The sequence below is a fragment of the Bactrocera neohumeralis genome, chromosome 4 (assembly GCF_024586455.1).
Source record: "Bactrocera neohumeralis isolate Rockhampton chromosome 4, APGP_CSIRO_Bneo_wtdbg2-racon-allhic-juicebox.fasta_v2, whole genome shotgun sequence".
NCBI lineage: Eukaryota > Metazoa > Arthropoda > Insecta > Diptera > Tephritidae > Bactrocera > Bactrocera neohumeralis.
The window spans coordinates 56,786-81,527 of record NC_065921.1 but is presented as its reverse complement, the minus strand read 5'-3'; the positions used below and the strand labels follow the sequence as shown (position 1 = coordinate 81,527).

The 24,742-nt window shown below is 33.6% G+C and overlaps 3 protein-coding genes across 4 annotated transcripts; 2 read left to right on the top strand and 1 right to left on the bottom strand.

Annotated features, from left to right (window-relative positions):
* Window positions 1-1,378: 1,378 nt before the first annotated feature.
* Window positions 1,379-15,263, top strand: LOC126754410 (DNA ligase 1). Its single transcript, XM_050466337.1, has 8 exons — window positions 1,379-1,505; window positions 6,267-6,546; window positions 11,777-12,541; window positions 12,620-12,800; window positions 13,687-13,829; window positions 13,894-14,131; window positions 14,203-14,599; window positions 14,658-15,263. Exons 2-8 carry the CDS (start codon window positions 6,333-6,335, stop codon window positions 14,850-14,852), a joined length of 2,133 nt encoding a protein of 710 aa, XP_050322294.1. The 5' UTR covers window positions 1,379-1,505; window positions 6,267-6,332; the 3' UTR covers window positions 14,853-15,263.
* Window positions 15,264-20,063: 4,800 nt separating this feature from the next.
* On the top strand, window positions 20,064-22,298 carry LOC126754423 (prenylated Rab acceptor protein 1). 2 transcript variants are annotated; one of them, XM_050466374.1, is made up of 4 exons: window positions 20,064-20,499; window positions 20,590-20,769; window positions 20,831-21,024; window positions 21,080-22,298. In XM_050466374.1, exons 1-4 carry the CDS (start codon window positions 20,411-20,413, stop codon window positions 21,175-21,177), a joined length of 561 nt encoding a protein of 186 aa, XP_050322331.1. In that variant the 5' UTR covers window positions 20,064-20,410; the 3' UTR covers window positions 21,178-22,298. The 2 variants fall into 2 exon arrangements, with proteins under 2 accessions (XP_050322331.1, XP_050322329.1); XM_050466372.1 differs by having other exon boundaries at window positions 20,068-20,499; window positions 20,563-20,769.
* On the bottom strand, window positions 22,155-24,740 carry LOC126754411 (dolichyl-diphosphooligosaccharide--protein glycosyltransferase subunit 2). The gene is made up of 5 exons (XM_050466338.1): window positions 24,613-24,740; window positions 24,169-24,410; window positions 23,078-24,112; window positions 22,780-23,026; window positions 22,155-22,722 (listed from the first exon to the last, which is right to left on the bottom strand). The coding sequence occupies exons 1-5, from the start codon at window positions 24,623-24,625 to the stop codon at window positions 22,328-22,330; spliced, it is 1,932 nt and encodes a 643-aa protein (XP_050322295.1). The 5' UTR covers window positions 24,626-24,740; the 3' UTR covers window positions 22,155-22,327.
* Window positions 24,741-24,742: the final 2 nt, after the last annotated feature.

Genomic DNA, 24,742 nt, shown 5'->3' with positions numbered 1-24,742 from the left:
CATACATATGTAAGTATGTACATACAACAATAAAAGACGTCGCACGGCAATTGCGCAGGACAGAAGCATGCATAGCTTTCGGGAAACTATAAAATATACGGAATGATTTCAACGTGTGAGCTTTTCCTCGTTTGGAAATTGTTCGCCTCAGTTTTCACATATGTATGTATGTATATACATACGTATAACGACAAAGGAAGTGACAAAAACTTCAAGATTTTCGATGGTAAATATATGTACCTACACACATACTACATACATATGTTTATATTTGTAAAAAAATTGAGGGGATACCTGTATACATACATATTTAATATGTAGTACATGTTTATATAAGCGTATCGCTGGAGAATTTATTAGTTCTCAAACAATGTTATTAACTTGTTGCATTGTAAGCATTTTATCTTAGTTGCCTATTTGGGAATGCTATCTGGTTGCCTGTTTGGGCAATTCATAACTCAAACTCAAATTGAAAAACCCTTCAGTGTGCAAGTTAACCCATCTTTGTGTTCTGGTGTTGCAAAGATCGCTGAGAATTTTTAGGTTGTTTAAAATATGAAGATGATATTATGACCACTCAATGGAAAGTACGTGTGATTTTTTGTAATTTCGCAAAATAATTTTTCCTTTTCTATTCCTTAAATATGAGGAGGTAAAAATAAAAAAAAAATTTAAAAAGGAATATACATACATTAAACTCAAGTGGAATGTCAACATACGTACATAAAATCTTGGCAAAATACAAAAGTAGTTGGATTCTTGCAACTTTACTATCATAATTTATATATTCAATTTCCTCCCAATCGTTTCTGAAATCGTTTCGGAAATAAAAATTATATTGATTGATTTTTAAGTGTTGATATGATGTGATAATAAAAACAACATTTTGATTTTTCTTGTTAATTTCGATAGTTTCTGTTAGTTTTATGTTTCTTTACCGTTGCGTTATTTCGCTCTTTGTGAGAGTAACTTGCTTTCTTGTTCATCCTGATAGCTAGCAGCTACTCGCAGTTGTGAAACAAATCTTTTATAACCCTCCCAAAATCTCGACATCTTTTTTAGGATAATCCACCAAAACATCTGTTAAACAAATCAATTAATTTGGTATTCGGGATTAGTAAGTATGCTTTTGATTACACCTTATATGTATGTATGTGTAAATTTGTTTACAATGATTGGTATGAAAAAGAATCAAAATAAAAAGGAACAGCTGATAGTCGATATACAAAAGCGCCGTAATAATGAATCGAAAGCACTAACGAGTGATTGAGCTTTCACGAGGGCTCTGTACGGCGCGATTTACAAGTGAATACATACATATCTATGTATAATTATACTTGTATAAGGTATAAAATGCGGTATCTACGAAGACGAATACCATTTTAGAATGTGAACAGTAAGGATATTGACTAATTGTGACTGCTGACGTATACTCCCATTTCTCATAAAGGTGAAAAAAATAAATAAAAAAAGTGATACAATTTGCAGGATATTGTTCATATTGGGTGAGTAAATTATTGAGTAATATTTTTTGCCTTATTAAAAGTGGAACATTTGCGAAATCCTTTTCATCATGATAACACACTGATTAATATTTTTGCGAAGTATTTTATATCACATAAATCGAAATATTAAGAAATCAATCAAATGTTATAATTTGTATATCCGTTTAACGAGTGTAGGTTTGAGAGAGGTCTTTAATATTATATTTACATATTATAATCATAGAAAACGTTTAAAAACGTTAAAAAGGTAATACATACAATATACGTATGTGTGTTTGTAATACACTTTGGATACAAATTGCCTATGTCTAATAAAAAAGTGTATATACATACATACATATGTTCGCTCATATAAATATATGAAAAGTTTGTTTGTAACGTTTTCCGGGTTAATAGTAAAAAGAGTTTGTCTAAAATATAAAGATCTTAAATTTTCTAATTATATTCACATATGTAAGAATGTATGTAAGTACATGTGTATACATATTTATAAAACGTACAAGAAAAAAGTGCAATATGTGTGGAGTGTACAAACACCTCCTCAATACCATTTTTGTTTATATTAACAAGTAAAGCTTAACCTGTTCGGGCGTAAGCATTTCATACTTTCACAACTTGTAGGACATGCCATCTTACGTCCAAAAATTGTTCCGACCCCAACTGTCCAAGCCCCCAGATATCGTTTATGTTTATTCCAGTATATACTTATGACTGACTTTTCATCGAAACTAATGGTCAATCTGTGAGATATGTGTATTATGGAATTTCAGACGTAATCTCGTGTAATATACTACATACAAGGACTTTATTAAACTAGGACGTTTTATATCGAATATGTATGTAGGTCAGTTATCTTTATAAAGTTACGTAGAAGATATTGTCGAGCATACTATACTCGGCTATAATCGCGTAAGCGGTGTCTACGCCAATATAGAAGATACATTCTTGAAATATGGATTTCGCCTTTCCCCTCACTTTAAACATTTCGTGTTGGTCAAAATGTTTGATATTTAATCAACTCAAAAGGACATATTTTCTTAAATAAAATGTGGCTTAACGCTGAATATGTATGATTTTGATCTAGGCCGTGGTCTAAATTTCATATCACTTATGTTATGATTTTTAATTCTCTGGTTGACCTTAACCTAAGGTTGATTATAATACAAATATTTTGAACAAATGTTATTTTATTCATTCACAGTTTCGTCAGTTAATAAATGTTAAAAACAGAAAATGTTCTTCTTCAAAAGTTGGCACCAAAAGTTAAGTTATGATTTAAATGAATATACATATGTATGTAGGTAGATATTTTTACTATTGTTAAAATCTGAGGAATATCTTCCGTTTAATGCCAATAAACGTACATACATAAGTATGCCTACGTATATACAACAATGTAAACTATGCACAAACCATACTTGCACGTACATATGTATGTATGTATGTACATTTCCCATAAAGAATTCAAAGGAATTTAATTAGTGAGATTCCGAAGTAACGTCAAACGTGATGGCTGGTGGTAACTTAGCGCGTGTACCATATAATAAGATATTGAATAGAGGAATGCGGCAATCAACAGTAATATACCTAAATATCTACTATATAAGTATGTATCTAAATGTTGGTTTTTCAAAATTCGCACCAATTTTTATTAATATAATATTAGTACTTTTTATTGAAAATATTAAAAACTCCCTTAGTGAAATAAATTATTTTGCCAGCGCGATTTCCTAGCATTAAAGGCGTCACGGAAGGCATTCTCCGGAATAGCCTTGAGAGCCGAGGTGCAAGCTGCTTGGATCCGCTCTGTCGTCTCAAAATGCTTGACTTTCATCGACCTTTTTCAGGCAAAACTTTTCGCACACGAGTCACATTGTCGGTGTTTGTCGAAGACACAGTTCTCCCAGCGCAGTCTCCTTTAGAGACCTCTTCCCGGCCCTCCAAATAGGCCTGGGTAAGCTTGCTTGATGATATCAAACGTCTCTGCCGCAGATTTACCGAGTTTCACACAGAATTTAATTGCGTACCTCTGCTCTAACAAACGCTGCATTTTCGGATTGCACCACAGAAACACGTCGCGCGAAAATGTTTGCCCTGACTCTCCAGGTGCTCGGAGACAACTGACCACCCGCTCGTTCGTTAGCTAGGAACGCCCTCTAGCGAATCCAGTCGGTGCGCGCACGCTCCGAAGTACAGACGCGGCATAGATAAATTGATCAGAATCTCTTTTCTTGCTCTCTCGCTAGTCAGCTGGCAGAGAACCCTGATCTGTTTCCTGAGCAGGCAACAAAACATAATCAGGGTCCCGTCACTCAGCAGTTAATGAAAAAGGCGGGATACCAGAAGAACAGCGCTAAAACGAACTGCCAAAATTATTGCGTTGTTAAAATTTTGTAAAATTAGATGTCAGTAGTGCGTAAAATTATTGATATATATGAGTGATATAGGCCTATTGGGGAACCGAGCACTCAAAAAAATATCGGTAACGCGCTATTTGCATACCTCAGTGGTAATGTGGAAACTGCAAAATGCACAAAAGTTGTTTATAAAATGCCCAATCTAATATTTTTCAGCAGTGGCATCATTGGCAAATGTTATAAAAAATGCGAGTTTTGACAGCTCTCCCTCGAACCAAAGAGACTCGTATCAAGTTATCTATGGTCGCGGCGGAAGAAAACCAGTCCTATTACTTTCCGGACAATCGCTGTATCTTATGCCTTCCATATTTTCTGAAGAGATATGACCATTAGTTGAGGTCTATATAAAAACACTATTATATACTATTTATTCATATCACATTCAAAAAAACATGCGTACATGCCTATGTATACACATAAAAACAAGAAAAAACGTTACCTTTGGTTGCACCGAAACTATTGCATTACTTTATAGCATATATGTATTTATATTGCTTTTGTGATATGCTATAGTAGTCTGATCTGAACAATTTGTAGATTGTAACGGTGTCTTGAATAATAAACTTTGCCGAATTTCGTGAAGTTGTCTTGTCTAATATCAAAGTTTTCCAAACAAGAATCTGATTTAGTAGGTCACAGCCTTCCAGCTTCCAGGGGAGAAAAGTTCAAGGGTATATAGACGGACATGGTTAAATCGATTCAGCTCGTTACGCCGGTAATTTATATATGTACTTTATAGGGTCTCCAACGCTTTTTTCAGAGTGTTACAAACTTCGTGACAAACTTAATGTACCCTATTCAGTGTATTATTTCTTCCTACCGGCTCTTCCCCAGAGAGTGTGAAAATAGGTGAAATCGGATGATAATCATACAAAGTTTATGTGGAAAACTGCTATACATAAGTGTGATAACTTTAGGTAAGAGGCAATAAATTTCTAAGATGGTACTTGAGGCTTCATAGGAATCGGTATAAAAATTAGAGAATGGGCGTGACTCTGCCTACCTTTAGGTAAAATTTTATATGTCAGTAACTTCTCGACCGATATTCCTAAATTTGCTGCATATTGGTTAAAACATTCTTATGTTAAATTGAGAAAATGGGGAAGCCGGACTATGGAGACATGATCTCGGGTACATTTGAGTAATGTTAAAAGTTAATGAAATTAGGAGGAAGACCCTATCTTACCTTTATCTTAACCCCAATATATCTGATATAGTGATATCTTTGCACTTCAGTTTAAATGAAACATTCAGATTGAACAAGCTACAGCGTTCCATATCTAACTTCCTATTTATGTATGTAACGTTATAAATAATTTGTTACCGAAGCTTTTATAATCTTAATTCTTGAATAAAATTGTTTTTTAATTTGCATCAAAAACATTTCTACTTGTGCCAAACAGAATTTCCAAATTCATATATAAAACATATACATACGTACTAGGGTGTTTTTTAACTATTAATATTTTTCAATCTCGTCTCGAAATTCCCTTGGAAATATCGTAAAAAAATTCCCTAAAAATTTTGGCCCTTAATGTTAACATTAAGAACTGGACCAAAGCATGTAAAAATTTTCCATAGAAAATAGGCTACAATCGTGACTTTTGTCTTTAAATTCCTACAGATCAGAGGTATTTTATGGCATCGCTTTGACTTTAGACGCATATTTCTAAAAATTGCTCACTCCACAAAAGTGCCCAGTGCAACAAAGTCGTAACTCACATCGGGAAGGTAGTACAGGGCACTAAACCTGATTTTTCCACGAAATTCGATTTTTTTTATATATCTCGTAAATGACAAGAGCTATAGAAAAAATGTTCATGACAAACTTGTAGCAAAAATCGCTATCATTAACACTTCTCCAGATATTCGGCTTTTTAAGTAAGGCTTTATAGAATTTTCGTAGATGGAATGTAATTAAAAGCTATGAAAATTCCATACAGCCTTACTTAAATGGCTGAATATCTCAAGAAGTATTAATGAACGCGTTTTTGACTTCGAACCTTTTTTGTAGCAAATCAAATTTTCTACAAATTTGTCATGAACATTTTTTCTGTAGCTCTTGTAACTTACGAGACAAATACAAAAAAAATGCGATTTTCATGGAAAAATCAGGTTTAGAGCCCCGTACTATCTCGCTATGTTAAGCATTCAGACTTCTTTGTTTTGTTGTACCGTGACCGATGCTTGCTTATAAAGTCAAATTGTATGTATAACCTTATGACTATTACTTTTGATTTATGTTATTGAAATGCTATGTATGAACTGCGTAATAACTACGTTACAAAATTAAGCACAAATAAAAGTAATAACATAAACTTTATACACATTTATCTAATTGCAGGTATTCAAAGAGTCTTTCATAGCTTTCAGAAAGAAGTATCGAATTAAGCAAATAATTGCATACAGAATGAATGTTGCTAATTATTTTATTATTTTAATACAACTATTTTGTGTGGCAAGTGCTTCATTGGTTCAGCGGTCACCTTATTCCCTACAGGGAGCAGTGGACGAGTTACATCATCGGGATGTCGGAAAATATCCATTAAATGCACCACCTTCACAACAATACTACTTTAATGGTGCTTTCAACACTGGTGCCGAGCAAGATTATTGGATCGATGGTAAATAAACGCTTTTACAAAATAAATAGTAAAATAAAAAAATAATATAATATACACCCAACTCTTTTTTTACACGTTCCTCTGAAATCCGTGTAAAAAAACCATGTAAAAAAAGAGGCATTTCCTATAGGAAAATGGGGGATACGTTCTATGTCATCTGAAAACCGTGTAAGATGAAATAAAGAACTATCTATACTCTTCGGAAACCCGTGTAAAAATTTTGAAAATTATAAAATTTCAGATATGCATACAAATTGTATGTTCGTATGGCATTTTATTGAGCATTGAAACTTAAAATACATAATTCATACTGGTGAAAAATTGGTAGATTGAGCAAAAAACAAAAGAAATGTCCTGTTAATCCAGAATTAAGAACGGAAAAATTAGAATAGAAATAAGGAAAATTATTTACATAGGTACATAATTATTCGTCGCTACTTGATAACAAGCGCAATTGTTTGCGACGAACTGGACTAAACTCGGTATCATCGCTTGAGATGTCCATTTCAGCAATGTAAATATCGTGCGAACTTATCGAATAAGGGGACTTCCCAATTACTACTATGTATGTTCATTCCAGCAATGGTGCTAAGTGTGGTAAAAACAAACATAGTTACAAGACAGTGATTTTAAAACCGTACGAGATTAAAAATTTGTTATAATGTTTTTTTTCAGCCGTGTAACTTCAAATCCGTGCAAAAAAAAACCGTGTAAAAAAAGAGTTGGGTGTTTATAAATACTATATGTACTTATTCTAATAAAGATAGTAAACCCTACTATATCTCCATTTATTTAGTGCAATGCTTTAGGATATATCGAACATACATACATATGTATATAATATTTTTAGAATAAGAAATTTTATGTCCACAATTTATCTACAAACCTCTCATGTATCTCTTTTTGAATACCTTCATAATTATCAATTATAATTGATTGATGTTCATCCCGTTTCTGAGTACCTATGAATATATGTATGTATATTCCATCGCGGCTTATGAATTTGGGCTACTTTAGCCCTTTTAATACGCGTTTATTAGCTTCACTTGTATGTATGTTTGTTTGTAGCTTTTTTAAGTGGTACTGAAACCTAGAATGTTTGAGCGACACTGTAGGAAGGCGATAGTAAGTTTAAGCAGCTCACCAAAAAGATGCGCTTAAAAGTATGCAACATCTATATAAAACTTGTTTTGGTGACATTTGAATAGCATACAGAGTTGGGCGTCGACCGTTCATAAGATGTAAGGTTGTACAGTAGATCATGCAGTAATTTATCTGGGTTCTCGACTGTTTGCTGCTGGACAAGCTTATGTAGCACTTAGTCGTTGTAGATCTTTGGACGGTATTCAAATTGAAGAACTAGACTGTTCAAAGTTGACAGGTAAAACCCCATGTAATAGTGAAGCTTTAGAAGAAATGATTCGATTAAGAAGTAGTAATTCGTAAAGTCGTCAATAGAACTTGGTCGCAAATAATATAACAATTAGTCAATGAAAGGTTACGAGTAGATATTGAATGCTGCCTAATTATCGATTTACTTAACCAATACTACATGTCATAGTTCATATTTTTACAAATTTGGGGTTTCTCAAAAAATTAAAAATAAATATAGTTTAAAAAAACTAAAAAAGACGCTTTTAAAACATATCAAACTAAAAAGTGAAAAATAATTCTTTGTATAAACTAACAATAATAATGAAGGAAAAATTCCTGCATTATTGTGAGAAAAGCGTGGGGTTCTTTGTGACATATTTTTCACATATCGAGCATTGCACGCTATTTTATTTATAATAGTATAATAACAATTTTTTTAAAAATAATTAATAATAGTGCAAAAATTTATGATTTTAAGATTTTACGATGCTTTATGATAAGTTGAGAGGACCCTACATACATATTTCCTTATTTGAAGATTCTATTCCTCCTCTAAATAACATCAAAATTCTCAATAGAATAAGATTCTTGCAAATTATTGGCTTTGAACTATCACTTATAGTGTAATTCAGCAAATTAGCAGTACGTCCACACCATACCTATCCTTCCAGATGGAAAATTGCTTCTTCTTGTTAAGAATATCGGAGTGGCGAAAAAATTCATGACATATGTATGTTCCATAGCAGCCACCCTATACTAAACTCTCAACCACGTAGAGGGCATGATCTATTTTTCTAGTTTTGCTCTATTTCGAAACAATTATTAGAGGAGGAAATAGTAAATGAGCTCAGCTTTCAAGGTGTTGTGTCATTGGATTTTAAGATCTATTGTTGATTGAAATTAAAATCTATAATTTCATTTGGCAAAATTTTTTTTTATTAAAATACAAACGCCTTAATGGTTTGAATGTTATGTGAATTTGAAAAATAATAGCTATATTACTTAAGAAAGTAAATATTATTGCTGGGAGTAGCTGGGATATGTGTTTCTTGAATACAAATTTTAGATTTTGATCTTTGATGAGCAGAGAATGAAAAATGTTAAAACAAACGCTTATAATATGACCAAAAACGCAAAAATATGCGAACAAAAAAAAATCATAATCTTCAAATATGTATTTTAACTGCGTTTTAATTCTTTTTTTTATTATATCTAAACATAAGTCACATGAACATTTTATTTTACGATGTATACTCAAATTTATTGTTCTTCTTGTAGGTTATTTCGACTACAATAAATCATAAAATATTTGCCAAATACAAAAGACTTTATTAGACATCATCAGATGACAAGGGATATATGATAATAGAGTTACTTCCATTGGAGAAACTCTTTCGCGTATGAATCTGTGGCTTTTATACCTTGTTGCAAAATATCATTTATTTCCTTAAGGGTTTGTATCCCTTATTTCTTCCAAAAATGTCATTAAGGTTTTTAAAATAACTTTATTTTCGAAACGAGAAATCGACTTCGAGAAGGCGGACAGATTTTTTATTTCTATTACCTCGGGTTTCGAGTCTTACAATAACATTTGTAAGCAAACAAACAAACAGTTAAAAGTAGAAAACTGTATCCGCACAAACTCTTCTAGTCTATGTAATCCATACGAAAGACAAGTGAAATGCATCATATTAAAGGGTTATATATTGTTAGAATTAAAAAAAAATATATATATATTTAAGAATACAAATTTAAAAAAGCGTTTAAGAGTGCTTGGAAGTGCATTCCAAACTTTAAGCGCGTTTTTCTCAAAATGGTGATTTCAAAGTCGGTGACCAACATTACTCGAAAACGGCTGAACTGATTAGTCTCAAATTTTAACACGAACTGCTCAAATACAAGAAGATTAATTTATTTCACCGATAAATATTTTTTTTTATAAAAAATTTAAGATCGAAATTTTGGTCAAACATCGAATTTTTTTTTTGAATAACCACTATGTTAAAAAAATTTATCTTGCTTATTCCTTCGATTCATGACTAAATTTAACATTTCTTTCACGAAATCTGTTTGGTTTTTTAGTTTCAGAGGATCCTGTTCAGAGATATAAAGGTCGCTATAAAATATCGTTTTTGAGATGAGTTCCCGAAGATCAGCTTAAGATCTTTTTAAATAAATAACATTTTTAACGAAACTCATCTAAACGATTTATTTTCCCAACTATCCCCATCGGTTTTGTGGTCAGGGGATTTCAATGCGTGAACCCACTTTGAGGTTCCCGAAAATCAAATAACACAATATTATCCGATTTAAGAATAGCGCTCCTACACTTTTTTCAACCCATTCGTCCCTAAGGAGAATCGACCTTTCTCTATCATCTCCCTAGTTCTCCTCCAGAATTAGTTGGGAAGCTTCCTCTATTCACAGAGATAGTGATCAATCTCCCTTCAAACAAACTTCCACTTTGAAATATATAAGTATCTCCTAAAATTTAGAATTTCCCGCGCAAACTGGGGCATGTTTCAAAGAGAAATTATAATAAGTATGGAAGGGTGTTACCGAACATTTACTTATGCAACTTGCAAGAATCAAGCCTCGGAAAATACCTTCAGGTGATAGCAAAACTTTATATTAAATAAATGAGGAAAGACCAAGTTCGGGTGTAACCGACCATTTCATACTCTTGTAACTTGCCAGGACCAAGGTATATATAAGATAGTATTGACCCGAGATTATATATTTTTTGCCAATACTTCATGCAATTAAAAGGTCAACGGCTAATTGAATGGTGCAAAGATTTCGTTAAGGTTCCTCACATACAATCACTTATTATATTTCAGACTTTCTCCAACAACAATAGGATAAATTGAATTAAGCTATTGTAGTTGGCCTTAAAGTATATATACAGGGTTTGTGCGGATTTGAGGCCCTATGTTCCACCTAGGAACTACGGGAAAAATATATATTGTGCGGAAAGTAAGGACTTTTATCCGCCGCAACTGTACTTCGGAGCGTGCGCGCACCGACTGGATTCGGTAGAAGGCGTTCCCAGCTAACGAACGAGCCGCAGGATAGTTGTCTCCGAGCACCTGGAGAGTCAGGACAAATATTTTCGCGCGAAGTAGTGTGTTTCGGTGGCACCAGGCCGTTTTGGAAGGCTGGTAAGAGGTCACTGATGAATGAGCAAATCCAAAGTGTAAACGATGCTCATTGTCTATGGTTATTCCAGAGATTGCCTTTCGTGACGCCTTCAATACTTGGAAATCGCGTTGGCAGCGCTGCATCTACACAAAAGGAGCCTATTTTGAAAGTTTTTAAAGAATTGTAAGGGTTGGTTCAATAATTTCTTTAAATCGACTCAGTCCTATTACTTTCCGGACAAACCCTCTTCTATTACATTCATTTAAAATATTCTAAACTTTTGGTCAATTGAAAAACATCTTTATGTTTTACTTTGCGGAAAGCTTTGTCGATAAGGAATACGCTTAAATCAAGTAACAAAATGATATGTTTCAGACTACGAACCTATCTCTAAGTTTGGTAATAATTTAAAACTATGCGAAACAAGTAAGGGAAAAGGTAAATTTGGTCGCAGTCGAACAATAGATATTTTCAGAAATTATAAAATCTTTTTATTGGCATGTTTGCAAATTTATCTAAAAAAAGTGACTAAAGTATTCCTGAATAATTTAAACTGTGCAGTAGAATTATGGACATGAGTCAGAGTTTCAAATATTTCTATTTAGTATTAAATCCTATTATTATTATTGAATAGTGAATTTATCATATCATCCTATACATACAACCTTGTGTATATATTGAAAGAAGATTTAAAGACTGTATTAAACAATTTCAGACTTTCAACCCACTTCGGTATTTCGAGAACGTGAGATTCAAAAGACTCCTGCAAGCATTACAGTTCCTGAACGTTCTGAATTAACAAAAGAGTTCTTAAGTGAAATCGAAGATGCCCAGGAACTTGAACGCGAAGATCGCTTTAGAGAAACATTGCGTAATCTATGGGAGAAATATCAACAGCAGGAGAATGATATTGAAGACAATAGCCTCGAAGAAAAAAAACGCATGCGAATGCCTCCCTACTATATGCTAATGCAAAAGAAACGCTCATATCCTGTACTTCCATGGTTACCATATTCAGAACGTAAGAAACGCTTTCCAGTCGCGAAACGTTCAACTAAAACGTCTTACAGTGAAAATATGAATCTGGGAAAAACTGATGAAAAAGTGGCTAAAGAGTTGAGCGAATTGTTTGGGTCTTCTTCGTCTGCAGCAAGCGAAGAGAAAAAGAAACGTTCCACTGATGAACAAACACAAACTTCTATCCATGATTCTCCTAAAGGGCCAACTATTGGAAATGGTACGCTATTGGAAGTTCCGTCTAAACAAGAAAATGTAACGGTATTGTTAGACGAACACAGCATTCATCATCACAGCTTTGAAAATGATCACGATAGTCCCCATGTTGGCCATACACAAAAAGAACATAAGCACCGAAAACGCAGCGATCGTCATGGCTCTCATGAGAGTCATGAAGAGGATGAGGGAAGCACTGAATCTGAAGAGCGAGAAGAAGAAGAAGGTGAAGAGGAAGACGAAGAAGGTGAGATCTTTCTAAATTTAAAGTGATACCCTAATAATAAAGAAACTTTTAAAATGCTCTAAATTCGCCTTATCAAAGAATTCGAAGAAGAAGACCTAGAAAACCGAAAGAAAAAGCGAGAATTAACTATCGCAAAGAAATTTCTTCGAAATGACCCTTTTCCATCAGCACGCATTAGTAATCTGAGACGTAAAAAGTCCATAGACTGGTCAACATATTTTGGGATAGATCGCAAAAAGAAATCTACTAATGGTCTAAAGTAAGAAAAAATAATGTTTAGTTTTTCCATTTTCTTAAATCCATGAAACAAAACATTACAAATCACCAAACAGCTTTGGTAAAGAATGGAAATAGTATGTTCTTATATGTAGAATATTATATTAGTAATATAATGGGTTGTCAAAAAAGTTTTGCGGTATTTTTATTGATTCTTTTTATTGAAATTTAAATGAATTTTTGATGACTCATGCCCCGCTCTTGACCGATGCTACGGCTGCTACTATGCCGGTCTCTTTCGACCAATTCAGCGATTTTATCGCTATTTTCGACGACAGGCCTTCCGGGGCGTGGCGCATCCTCGACCACCTCTACAACAGAACGAAAACGTTGAAACCATCGTTGTGCGGTGGAAATGGAAACTGTATCGAGTCCATAAACTGCACAAATTTTATTGGCGGCTTGAGATGCATTTTTGCCTTTATCGTAGTTGTACTGTAAAATATGCCGTATTTTTTCTTTATTTTGCTCCATGTTTGCGACGCTATAACTCACGAACGACTTAAAAGAAACGACAATCAATCAAACACGCGTTAGCGCGTGAAATGAGCTTTCCACAAAGGTATAGCATGACCCGATGAGACGAATAAAACTAGAACTACGCGCTTTCGGCGCCAACTAGCGAAAATACCGCAAGACTTTTTTGACAACCTATTATTATATAATGGTATTTAAATGAAATCCGTTTATGATTTCTGCATTTCGTATTCCACAATAAAAATGCATGAAAAAAAGAAACCTAAAAGCACAGGTCAATTGAAAACCTTTATATTTGTAAACTTGTAACATTATCCTATTTTCCTTCCGTTTCCATTTTCCAAAATTTAAAATCACAATTTTCTTGAGTTAAGTGTTTCTTTGTATTCTAGTGAGGAGGAAGATGATAAAAAGGAAGAGGAAAAGAAAAAACGAGAATTAAATATTAAAGAAATAAGAAATATGGATAGAAAGTTACAATCGATTGAAGACTTCATCATCGATGAAACCATAAAATATACAGGTGCACATGAAGGTTAGCTGGGTGGAAGGCAACATCAGTATTTTATATGAATCAATATAATTTTTTGTTGTTGTAGGTATAGCAAATCCTGATGAAATAAGGCGATTGAAGGATCATGTGCTTTCACGTTTAGCTACAGCGTACAGTTTGGAAAAAATGCGTCGTGCTTTGGAAAAATTGAGGAAATATGTTGAAACTGATGATCATTTACAGCGCAATGTAATCGAACCGGACGATAGTGGTGAAAATGGATTAGAAAAACGATTGTCAGTTAAGAAGGAACAGCCGGCTGAACAAGATATGGAAATGAATAGGTAAATTCATATAAAAAAACTTGCCTACATTAATTGAGCGAATGTATGGATGTACATTTTTATTTTAACAGTATATCCTCGGAAAATGACATAACAAAGGAGATTAACACGAAAACGATGACAGACAACAGCCGTGCTTATTCTACCAATGAAAAGGCCGGCTTAAAAAATCGTGATCTTTCGGAAAATTTAAGAAAACTGAAGAAGAAATTTAATGGTTATGTACGTTATCCGGAGTTACCCAATAATTTTAGTGATAACGACGATAGCGACAAGGATGTCGGTGCTGGACTTTATGAGACATTAAACGATGCATATTTGGGCAATAAAAACTACGTAATTGGATCAAATAAGTGTCCTTTAATTGAAGCAATGGCAGCACGTTGTAGTGGTATTGAATTTCTAAGTGGGGATACCAATCAAAACCTCTTGCCCATTTGTGGAGTACACCAGATCTGTTATTTATGTGTAAGTGTTAGGAAACAGTAAATATGTAAATTAGGCATTCTTAACCGTTATTTTATAGGGAACTTCGGAAATGGCTTGTGATTATCACTATTTGGCCGAGGTCGATTCTATTTGTGGCAACAACAATGATTGTCAAGTGGCGGCTCGTTCTATATTGATGATATTGCGTGGCACTCTAAGCCAACAACTTGGACCAAAAGAATGTATGAAGAATTCATGTTTACGCAGTGCCATGCGAGAGATTGGTTTGTAGATCATCAAGGGCAAACCTTCTCAAAAATATAAGTAAAATACATATAATGTATTCATCTCTATCCGAAATACATGTACAACTAGTGGGAACTATAAAAATATAAATATATTTTGAAGTATGATATAGTTGGATAAACCAAATGTAATACCTGTTATGAATTTTGTCGTTGGATCTACTGAATTTAAGGTTTGATTGCGTACATACATACTATAAGTACATATTAACATTTGTACATGTGTAGAAACACATAAACATGTAGCATACAAACATGCATACATTAAACAAATTTAATTGACTATAAATATAAACAGATATATAGATATATTGTGGAATGTAGACACATTAACAATTATTTTTAGGTACGTGTACTTGTTTTTTAATTAAAATAAAATTAATTATGTTTAAATCAAATATGCATATGTATATATGAGGTTGGGATAACAATATAATTTAAAGTAAAATTATAAATGTTAAATGTGTAATTGAACTTATAAATATACATATACTTATAAAATTATAAATATAGCTAGTTATGTATTTTATCTGTTTAATATACATATTGTATGTGCACGCGTCGCCTGTCTCAATTCAATAATTTAACTGTGGAGAGTTACATGAAAACAAAAATCTGTTATCTTGCAAATAAGGGCCTATACCAGTGTGACACTTTCTGCTGTTTCGATAGCTTGTATTTCCGAAAATATTGAAATCGGGTCGTATCTTGAAAAGTTTTTGGATGGCATATAAAAGTGAAACTTTAAACGCGTTTTATCAAAACGACATTTTTCAAAATTGCATTGTTGCATTTTGTTAATTGTAGATATTTTTGAAAACTTGTAGGTCATTGTAGACATCAAAACAAATTCGACGCGAGGGTTGAAGGCCATCCCGGAAAGTGCCTATATGCCTATGATGTTACTTTGAGGCGATAAAATAAATTTGGATGATGATTGAAAAAATTAGGTTTTATTTATAAATTCCCGATACTTTCTTTCTTTAAGTTTAATAAACCTTTTGAATTTTTTTCGGTCAGAATCATGCCAGCAGTTGGGGTACTTTTTTTGGCACCTCCATCTGCACATAACTCCGTTATTTTCCAACATTTTTGTAAACAATTCTTAAAATATACCTTATTACGTCCAATGAAGTTCGAAACGTTCAATCGAGTTCATACTTTCTTTTAAAAAAATTCACGAAATCGCCTAATTTTTACTGCGTTACACTGGTATAGCCCCTTAAGTGGAGTTACCATAAATATTGCGATACATCTTCAAAACTTTCAAACAGAAAATAAATGATGGAGGAATATAGTGTTAGGAGAAGTTAAGAACCGATTTTATCCACTTTAGGTACAGAAAAAAAGAAATATCTCTCAAACGATCGGGCCATTGATCAATATCAGCATGCACAGTTTCTATTGGTATTGACGACGCAGCTTGAACCAAAGATTTGTTGAGAATTTCCAAATTTCTGTGAGGTATCGGCAGGCCATGTTCTGGAATTCTGACCACATACTGTAGCAAATGTGTGGTGGCTATGAAATACATTTTTTTTTTATGATATTGGCTGAACATTGTTGAGTTATAGTGGTGTTTTGGGTGTGTATTTGAAAAGTTGTTCAAAATTCCGAATCTCGGCAAATAGCAGCTGGAATTGGTTGTAGTCATTCAACTATTGTTCGTCTTTTACAACAAAAAAGAGAATAGTGACGTTTTATAGCGTAAAAAGGGATCAGGTCGTCCTCGAAAGTCAACTGAAAGAACAGATTACTTTCTATAAGGGCGGAGATATAAAATCTTCACCAATTGGATTAAAGTGTCGAACCATACGGGGACGGCTTAGAGATATGGAAAACGCCAACACAAAATGAAGACTGTACGACTTTCTTGGGCTAAAAAGTGCCAAAAATGGGATTAGAATGAGTGGCACTAGATTATGTGGTCTGACAAAAACAAATTTTATTTGCTTATCTCACAAAATTTGCTTTACTCCGTTCAAAGGTAAGCGTAAACGTTCAAGGATAATTGTGTATTAAAAAATATAAGTTTCCCCAAAGGTAAGTGATTTGGGGCTGCTTATCGAACCATGTTTGGGAGCTCTGCACCTTGTTGATGGTATACTAAATGCACCAATATATCCGACAGCGGCGACAATTTTTTAGAACCCGTAATTGAAGAGCATTATCCTTATACCGCCTAATCTTCCACGATGACACAGGGTCATGCCGTCGTTTATTTAGATTGGAAACAAAAACATCTATACAATATTGGTGTATATGGTCCCGTTATAAGGGAATCAATTGAGGTCCTAATGAATTCCATGCCTTGAAGGATCACGGCAGTTTTTGAGGCTAAAGAAGGAAATACTCGTTATTAAAAGGGCCTACTTATTATTATGCTTATTTCTACCGTTAGTGGAAGGTAAAGGTCTTAAGCGACACTTCACATTTAGGGGTTTCACATAGTCTCATAAAGTTATAAGTTATAACGATCCGAAAACATAGAATTGAGAATTGTAAATGTGTAAACTAATTTTTTGTATGTAATCCAACAACAATTTTTTAAACCAGTGTAAAAATTTATAATTTTATGGTTTTACGATGCTTTATGACGGGTTGTGAGTACGCCAATTACTTTCTTTTAATTAACCATGAATATCATGGAAAGTAAATTTTTGGTACACCACGTGGCGAAACAAATAAAAATGGCTGTAATATTCTATCTTTATAAACAAATTGCTCTTGTAATCTTATTTCAATTATATTTGGTTATGCGTTTTTATTGACCCTAAGTGTTTTTTTCATGATTTGTATTTCTTTCCTTATCAATTAAGTGTTAAAGCAGAGTATTATCGTTGAAGATGGTGCTTTTCTTATTTTGTCATTCTTAAGCCATGACTTTACCAATGAGAAATGGAATTAAATTGCTGAATCCGGTTTTTCGAAATGTAAATAACATTAAGTTATATGTGTATGCTTAGATCTTTAAAATAAATATTTTTATTAAATATTTTCGGCTTCAATTCTCAGTCGGCGATTTGAATAAACGGGTTCAACAGATGAGGTTGATGATCAAGTGGAATCTAAAAATTAAACATGAAGAATGTATTCAATGGGTAAAGCAAAATAACGTCGATTTCACAAAATTTATTGTATTGACTGAACTTCAGGAAGAAGCCATCTAATGTAATCTTCATATTTCAACGAAGCGAACGACGATAAATAATTTTTTTTAAATAACTACAAAAACTTATATTACTGATATACAAATATTTTGATTTCGTGAATTTGCTTTTTAAGCACATCACTTCATTTTAGATAACATGCATATGCGCATAAAATTGTTCCATTTTACTAATTATTTCGGAATACTGCTGCAATTCTTATTTCACATCAGTTTTATAGATATTTTTAAAATGTTATTGCGGATGATGTGAACACTTAGTTTATATGAGGAAGAGGAGGAAAAATATAGGGACAGGGGAAATTCACATTTTTGTCTCTATAGGTATGATATTCCTAGAATTTCAATCAATCCAATATTGTTATTCGAGTTTGGAATTTGAAAGACTAATGTTATACATCTTGTCATACATAGTATCTTCTTTACTAGCGTAGACACCGGTTTCTCATTTGTCATTTTTACTATCCATTTTTTTATATGTTTTTTTATTGACATTTTAATAATATAAAAAAAATTGCAAAAAAAAAACCAAAATTCGTCGAGTAACGGGCCGGTGGAGTGGGGGCTTCAAAAAAACGGTACGTAAAACACAAAAAAAACAAGAAGATTCTTCATTAGGAAGGATGTCGTTATCGGGTTGACCATTTTCAAAAAAATAAAAAATAAATAACAAAATGGCGTCGACTTCACCCGATTTTTTCGACCTTTTCGAATTTTTTAAAAATACAATACTTCAAATCAAAATTTTTGGAAATCCAAGGCAGACACGATAGAGCATTGTTTAAAGAAGATATATACCAAATTTCAAAGAAATCGGTTCAGTAGAACTTGAGATATCATGTCAACCACCTCAAAAAAGGTAGTTTCGAGAAAAACGCGTTTAAAGTTTAGGAGACACGGACGCCATGACACAAAATCGGCTGTATCTCCGAAAATAAGTCGAATTTTGAAAAATCCTTGCAAGGTTCCAAAATATGCAAAAAAAAATCGGGTTTTTTTTCAAAATCCTAGACCAGAATACCTCCTTAATCATTCACTTAATTGGCAATTATGTTGTCAACAGATAAATGTAATTATTTGAAAATTACCAAAATATTTTCACATAACATTTTCTATTTACCTCACTAAATTTTATCCTCTACAATACACAAGTTGTTTTTCTTCTTCTTTACTGGCGTAGACACCGCTTACGCGGTTATAGTCAGTCGTTTCTCCTATTTGCTATGTGGTGCCAATTGGAGATTCCAAGCGAGGCCTGGTCTTTTCAACGGTGCGGAGGTCTTCCTCTGCTTCCCTTGGCGGGTACTGCGTCGAAAACTTTCAGGGCTGAAATATTTTCGTTTATTCGGACGACATGACTGAGCCAGCGTAGCCGCTGTTTTTTAATTCGTTGAACTATGTATGTCAATGTCTTCGTATATCTCATACAGCTTCGCCTTGGCCAACGCGCAATGGATCAGAAATATTCCGCAGAACCTTTCTCTCAAAAACTCGTAGCATAGACTAATCAGATGTTGTCATCGTTCATGTCTCTGCACCATATAACTGGACGGCAATAATGAGTGACTTATAGAGATTGGTCTTTGTTCGTCGAGAGAGGCCTTTACTTCTCAATTGCCTACTCAGTCCAAAGTAGCACCTGTTGGCAAGAGTTATTCTGCGTTGGATTTCGAGGCTGCCATTGTTGGTGGTGTTTACACTGGTTCCCAAATATACGAAACTATCAACAACTTCAAAGTTATGGCGTGGGAGCCTAGTCGTGAGTGCAACAACTATTTGTTTGATGACAGGAGATATTTCGTCTTGCCCTCGTTCACCACCAGACCCATTTGCTTCGCTTCCTTATCCATATGTAAATAATTTACTATAATGTAAAATTAGGTAGGTGAGCGGTTCTCACATTTCCAGTGACAGGAGAGTTGGGGATCTCTTTACCTCTGGTTAAAAATTTTACCATTCGGTGCACAGCCACATTAACATTTTTTTTTAACATTTTATTTGTATTGGCAACTCTGTATGTGTTAAATACAGTCCTACATGTTTACAAATTTTATGGAAAACAAGAAAATTAATCCGAGACATACATTATTAAAATTAAAAATCTTGTAAAGCAATCATATTTCGTCTTTTAATGCACAATAAACTGTAAACTTACTTATTTCTTATTACTCTTTATCTAACGATTATGAAGAATAAGAATGATGTATAACAAAAGAAAAACAAAACAAAACATTGCGTCAGCAATACAATATTGCGTTATAGTGTTTTTTTTTTTTGTATAACCAACCATTGACATCAAACTTGCCGAGAACGTAAAATTTATAAATTTATGCAGTTCTTCTTCAAATTAAAACGATTTTTTTATCAACATACAAAATGTCTAAAATAGAGGAAGTAAAAGTTGAAATTAGTGGCGAAATGAATGTTCCCAATGAGCAACAAAAACTGCAATTGGATTTTAGCAGGTACATGTCATTTATAAATACATTTATATTAAGGATGTTAGCTATGATTTTTATATTCCATAGTTTCACTAACTTTCAAAAAATTCCAAGCCCAATGGATCTCATACAGATGACAAGGAAATATATACGTCCATGGTCTGAATTTATTAATACTTCAAATTTCAAAACAGCAGCGAGTATGCCACGTTTAACGAATCGATTTGTGCGCAATATAAGTTACTTCCAAAGCAATTACATATTTATATTTGTATTACTGATGATATACTGTCTGTAAGTTTGTTGTAAAAAAAATATGCTTTTAATTTTTTTTTAATTGTCAATTAATCTGAAGAATCACATCGCCGTTATTACTACTAATTTTGGGTGCTGTGGTATATGGATGCCATAAAATTAAGAAAGCTCAAATACCTATCACTATTTTTGGACAGCAGCTGGGAACTAATCATCAAATAATGGTTATTAATTTTGCCTCTGTGCCAATTTTGTACTTGGCAGGTGCGGGTGCCGCATTGTTTTGGACATTAGGTAATTTTCTTCTCTGGTACAGCAGGAAAGTATCAATGTTATTATTTTTTAATAGGCGCATCTTGTTTCGTAATCTCACTGCACGCTGTATTCTACAATATTGATGCTATTGTAACTGAAGAAAATGAAGGATTTCTTTCAGAGGTTGTGTAAAAAATATCACGTGGCACATAAGGTTCTTTTACAGAAATCAACCATAGAGCGTTAAAAATTAATAAATGCTAATTTTTATACAGTAGAACTCCAATTATCCGAATTAATGGGGACCGGGACCCATTCGGATAATCAAATATTCGGATAATCGGATTTTTTTTTTTAAATTGCCATTGGAGAGAATAAAAGCTACGTTTTGATCTTGCACTATTTTTTTTATTGAATTAAATGAATGAAACATGAAATTTTCACATGTTTCAAATATAAATAAAATGTACTTATGTACAAGTTTAGAAATAAAAATCATTGTTTTTTAAACATCTACGTCAATGTTAGCTGTTTTGCAGTCTTCAACCGTTTTCGGGCAGCCAGGTCACGCATTCGCTTGACGGTGAGCAGTTGCAAGTGGTCACACTCGGGCTGACGCTCCATCCACTTCAAAGCAGTCTCGAGGCCGGCAAATGCTTCACTAGCTGATGGTCCAGCTTCTACTTCAACATCAGCAGAAAGTTCTTCTTCCACTTCCACTTCAACATCTTCTCTCACACTTACAACAATTTAATCGTCATTGAGAATTTGAAAACTAGGGTCAGACGTGTCACAAGCCATCCACTCTCCTACATCTTCAGCACTTACTTCTGTACAACCAGGCATTTTTACAATCATTTTTCTTATTTCCTCTAGTGACAACGCATCTTCCTCATCATCATCCTCTCCATATTCTTGTTTCTCATTTTCTTCTTTTCAACGGCAAGTTCAGACAAGTCAAGTCAAGACTTGACGCGCAAACACTGGCTTCGCGGGGGGAAGAATAATAGCGCGCTTAGACTTTTTTTGGACAATTTTTTGTGATTCGGATAATCGGCGATTCGGATAGTCGGAGTTCGGATAATTGGAGTTCTACTGTACATAAAAACAATTTTTGAACTAATTATTAAAATTTCATTATAAAATATGTATATTAAATTTCATCCAAATAATGTTTACATCATCTACAAAAACATTTTTGTGATTCTTTCTTTATTTAGTTTTCCTCAAATAAAAATTACATATGTATATGCGAAAAACATGACAGTAAAACGGAACGTATACAATACGCCTTCCGTTGTGCAAATATTATATATCTTTAGTTTGAAATTAAGTGTAGATTTTAGGTGGAAGCATTACTCGATGAAGATGATGTTGGCTTTCCTAATCTTTGTGCGTATATACGTCGTAAAAGACGGTTGCCGCAAATAAAAGTGAATACTGCGATGGGGATAAGCAAACGTAGAGTTTGGAACATATTCAAATTTACCCAAAAAACTGCAAATAGTGCAAGTATGCCACCAAACCCGGAATGAAATCCTAACGTGCTGAGCTCGAAAGTAAAATTAGACAAGTTCATGCCCAATTTTCCCCAAAAAATTAGTAATAATACCAGCGGAGTTAAGCACAGACCGGTAAAAACATCAGAAACAAAACGCGGAGGTCGTTTTTCAGGAGGACGAAACATATGCTCTATCTCTGGAAGCGTATTACGGATTGGCAGCTTCATTGATGTTTCTGAAAATAAAACTAGAAATATATAAACAAGAATTTATATATAATTTTATATATTACCTGTTTCTTGGGGAAATTTCAATTCAACGTTCGCCACATGCCAATTGAACGAGTTCGAAATTGATGAATCCCCTATGATTAAATGGAGTTCATAATTTCCAGATTTGTATTTAAAATCAGCTCCGTGCGATCCTACATCCATATCAAATTTGTAAGCTTTATTACTGTCTTGTTCGGCAACGAAAATTATTTCTTCTTCCGTTTCCACATTAAACATAAGAACGAAGGCTTGATGAACTGTTATTACCTATAATAAAATGAAAATATTAAATCCATCCAAATTGTGTATGAATACTACCTTCGTTGTGCTTTCATCAGTGAGAACTGTTTTAAGTAGTATTTTTTGAGTATTATCGGCCTTTAAAGTTTCAGGTAGAGTTTGAGGATACGTAACACTTTGTTTCTTAACAGACGAACTTGTGTCGGCTTCAGCCACACCAATTTCCAAAGAGTGTACTTTTACACGGCCAAGAACTTTGAAAAACATTGTTTGTGTGAACGTATTGTCCACATTGATAACTACGGAATATATACCGCGAGTTGGTTTATAGTTAGATAGTTGGGCTGCAAATATACTTTTGTCTGAAGATTTTGGTGTTAATTGAACTTTTTCAGCAAGAACACTGTTGTCTTTTTTTAAAAGTATTTTTCCGTATATGTTTTGTGGTGGAGGTATTATAGGATTTCCCAACAAATCCAGAACGGCCACATTCAGTACTGGATCATCAGAATCTAACTGTCCATTTCCAATCAGTTGAATACAGACTGGGGTACTTTTCCCAGCACTATTTAATGTCTTCAATGCTTCAATTAGGACATGAGCACCTTTAGCTGATTGTACGGAACGGCGATTAAGGAAATAGGTAGCAAATTTGACTGCTTGCTCTGAATCAAGGGGTATTGGTTTTTTGAAAATATTTGTCACTCGGAATATTCCAGTCACAACCAAAGCAGTTATGCTAAGACCTCCCTCAAATTGTAACATCTTTCCATCAACTTCATCACCTTGAACAATTGCGTCTTCAACACGATCTGCCACAAATGCTGCACCACCACCCAATTCGCTGGCAATATGAAATGCATACCCAAGACTAACTATAGAATCATCTTTCTTTAACAAATCTTGAAGTATTTTTAAAATGGATGCGGTATTTTGTTCTTCAATTTGTACCCCCAAAAGCTTATGGCTGAGGACTCTATAAAAAATCTCTTGGGAAGAACTAGGGTTTGCCTTAAACGATGAATAAATTTTCCCTAAAAATGCTTCAGGCAATTTTTCTTTGCAAAGTAAATTCTTTCTTGCTCCAATTAGATAAAAGTCTTTTTCATAAGCCTGCAATAAAATATATATAAATGGATTAATGATAGTATACATAGTTCATTTCTTACATTTAATTTAGAATCTTCGTAAAGTTTCTGCAGTTTGGAACATAAATCCGCTGATTCTTTGATATCCAAGTCCTTAAGATTTAAGGAAGAGTAGTAAATGGCCTGCAAGTCATTCGATTTTAAGCCTTCAGAAAATACTCGTTGCAAACGGTTAATGTCTTTTTGTCCTAGATAATCTTGTACAGTACGCGCTCCCATTGTTGTCGCACTTAAAGACAACGCTAACGCAGCGTATACCAGTACTAAAAAGATATAATTATTTACTTTTTGAAAATTTTAGTTTAATGTATGTATGTATATAAGCAGATATGCCGCCGGTAAACGAGTTCTCAGCAAGTGGTAGAGGAAGTCATTCGTGAAAGTTCTCAACCGGCTTTTATAAAAAACACTCCTTTAATTATATTAAGGGTATCTTTAGCAGTAATTTTATTTAAAATATCTTACCCAATATGTACATTATGAAACACTTTCTAAACGAACCAAATTATTTAGAATTTATTAAATGCACTTTGAAGAAAATTAATTATCTGCTTTTGGACACTGAAGAAATTTGACAGACACGTCAACGTGAATT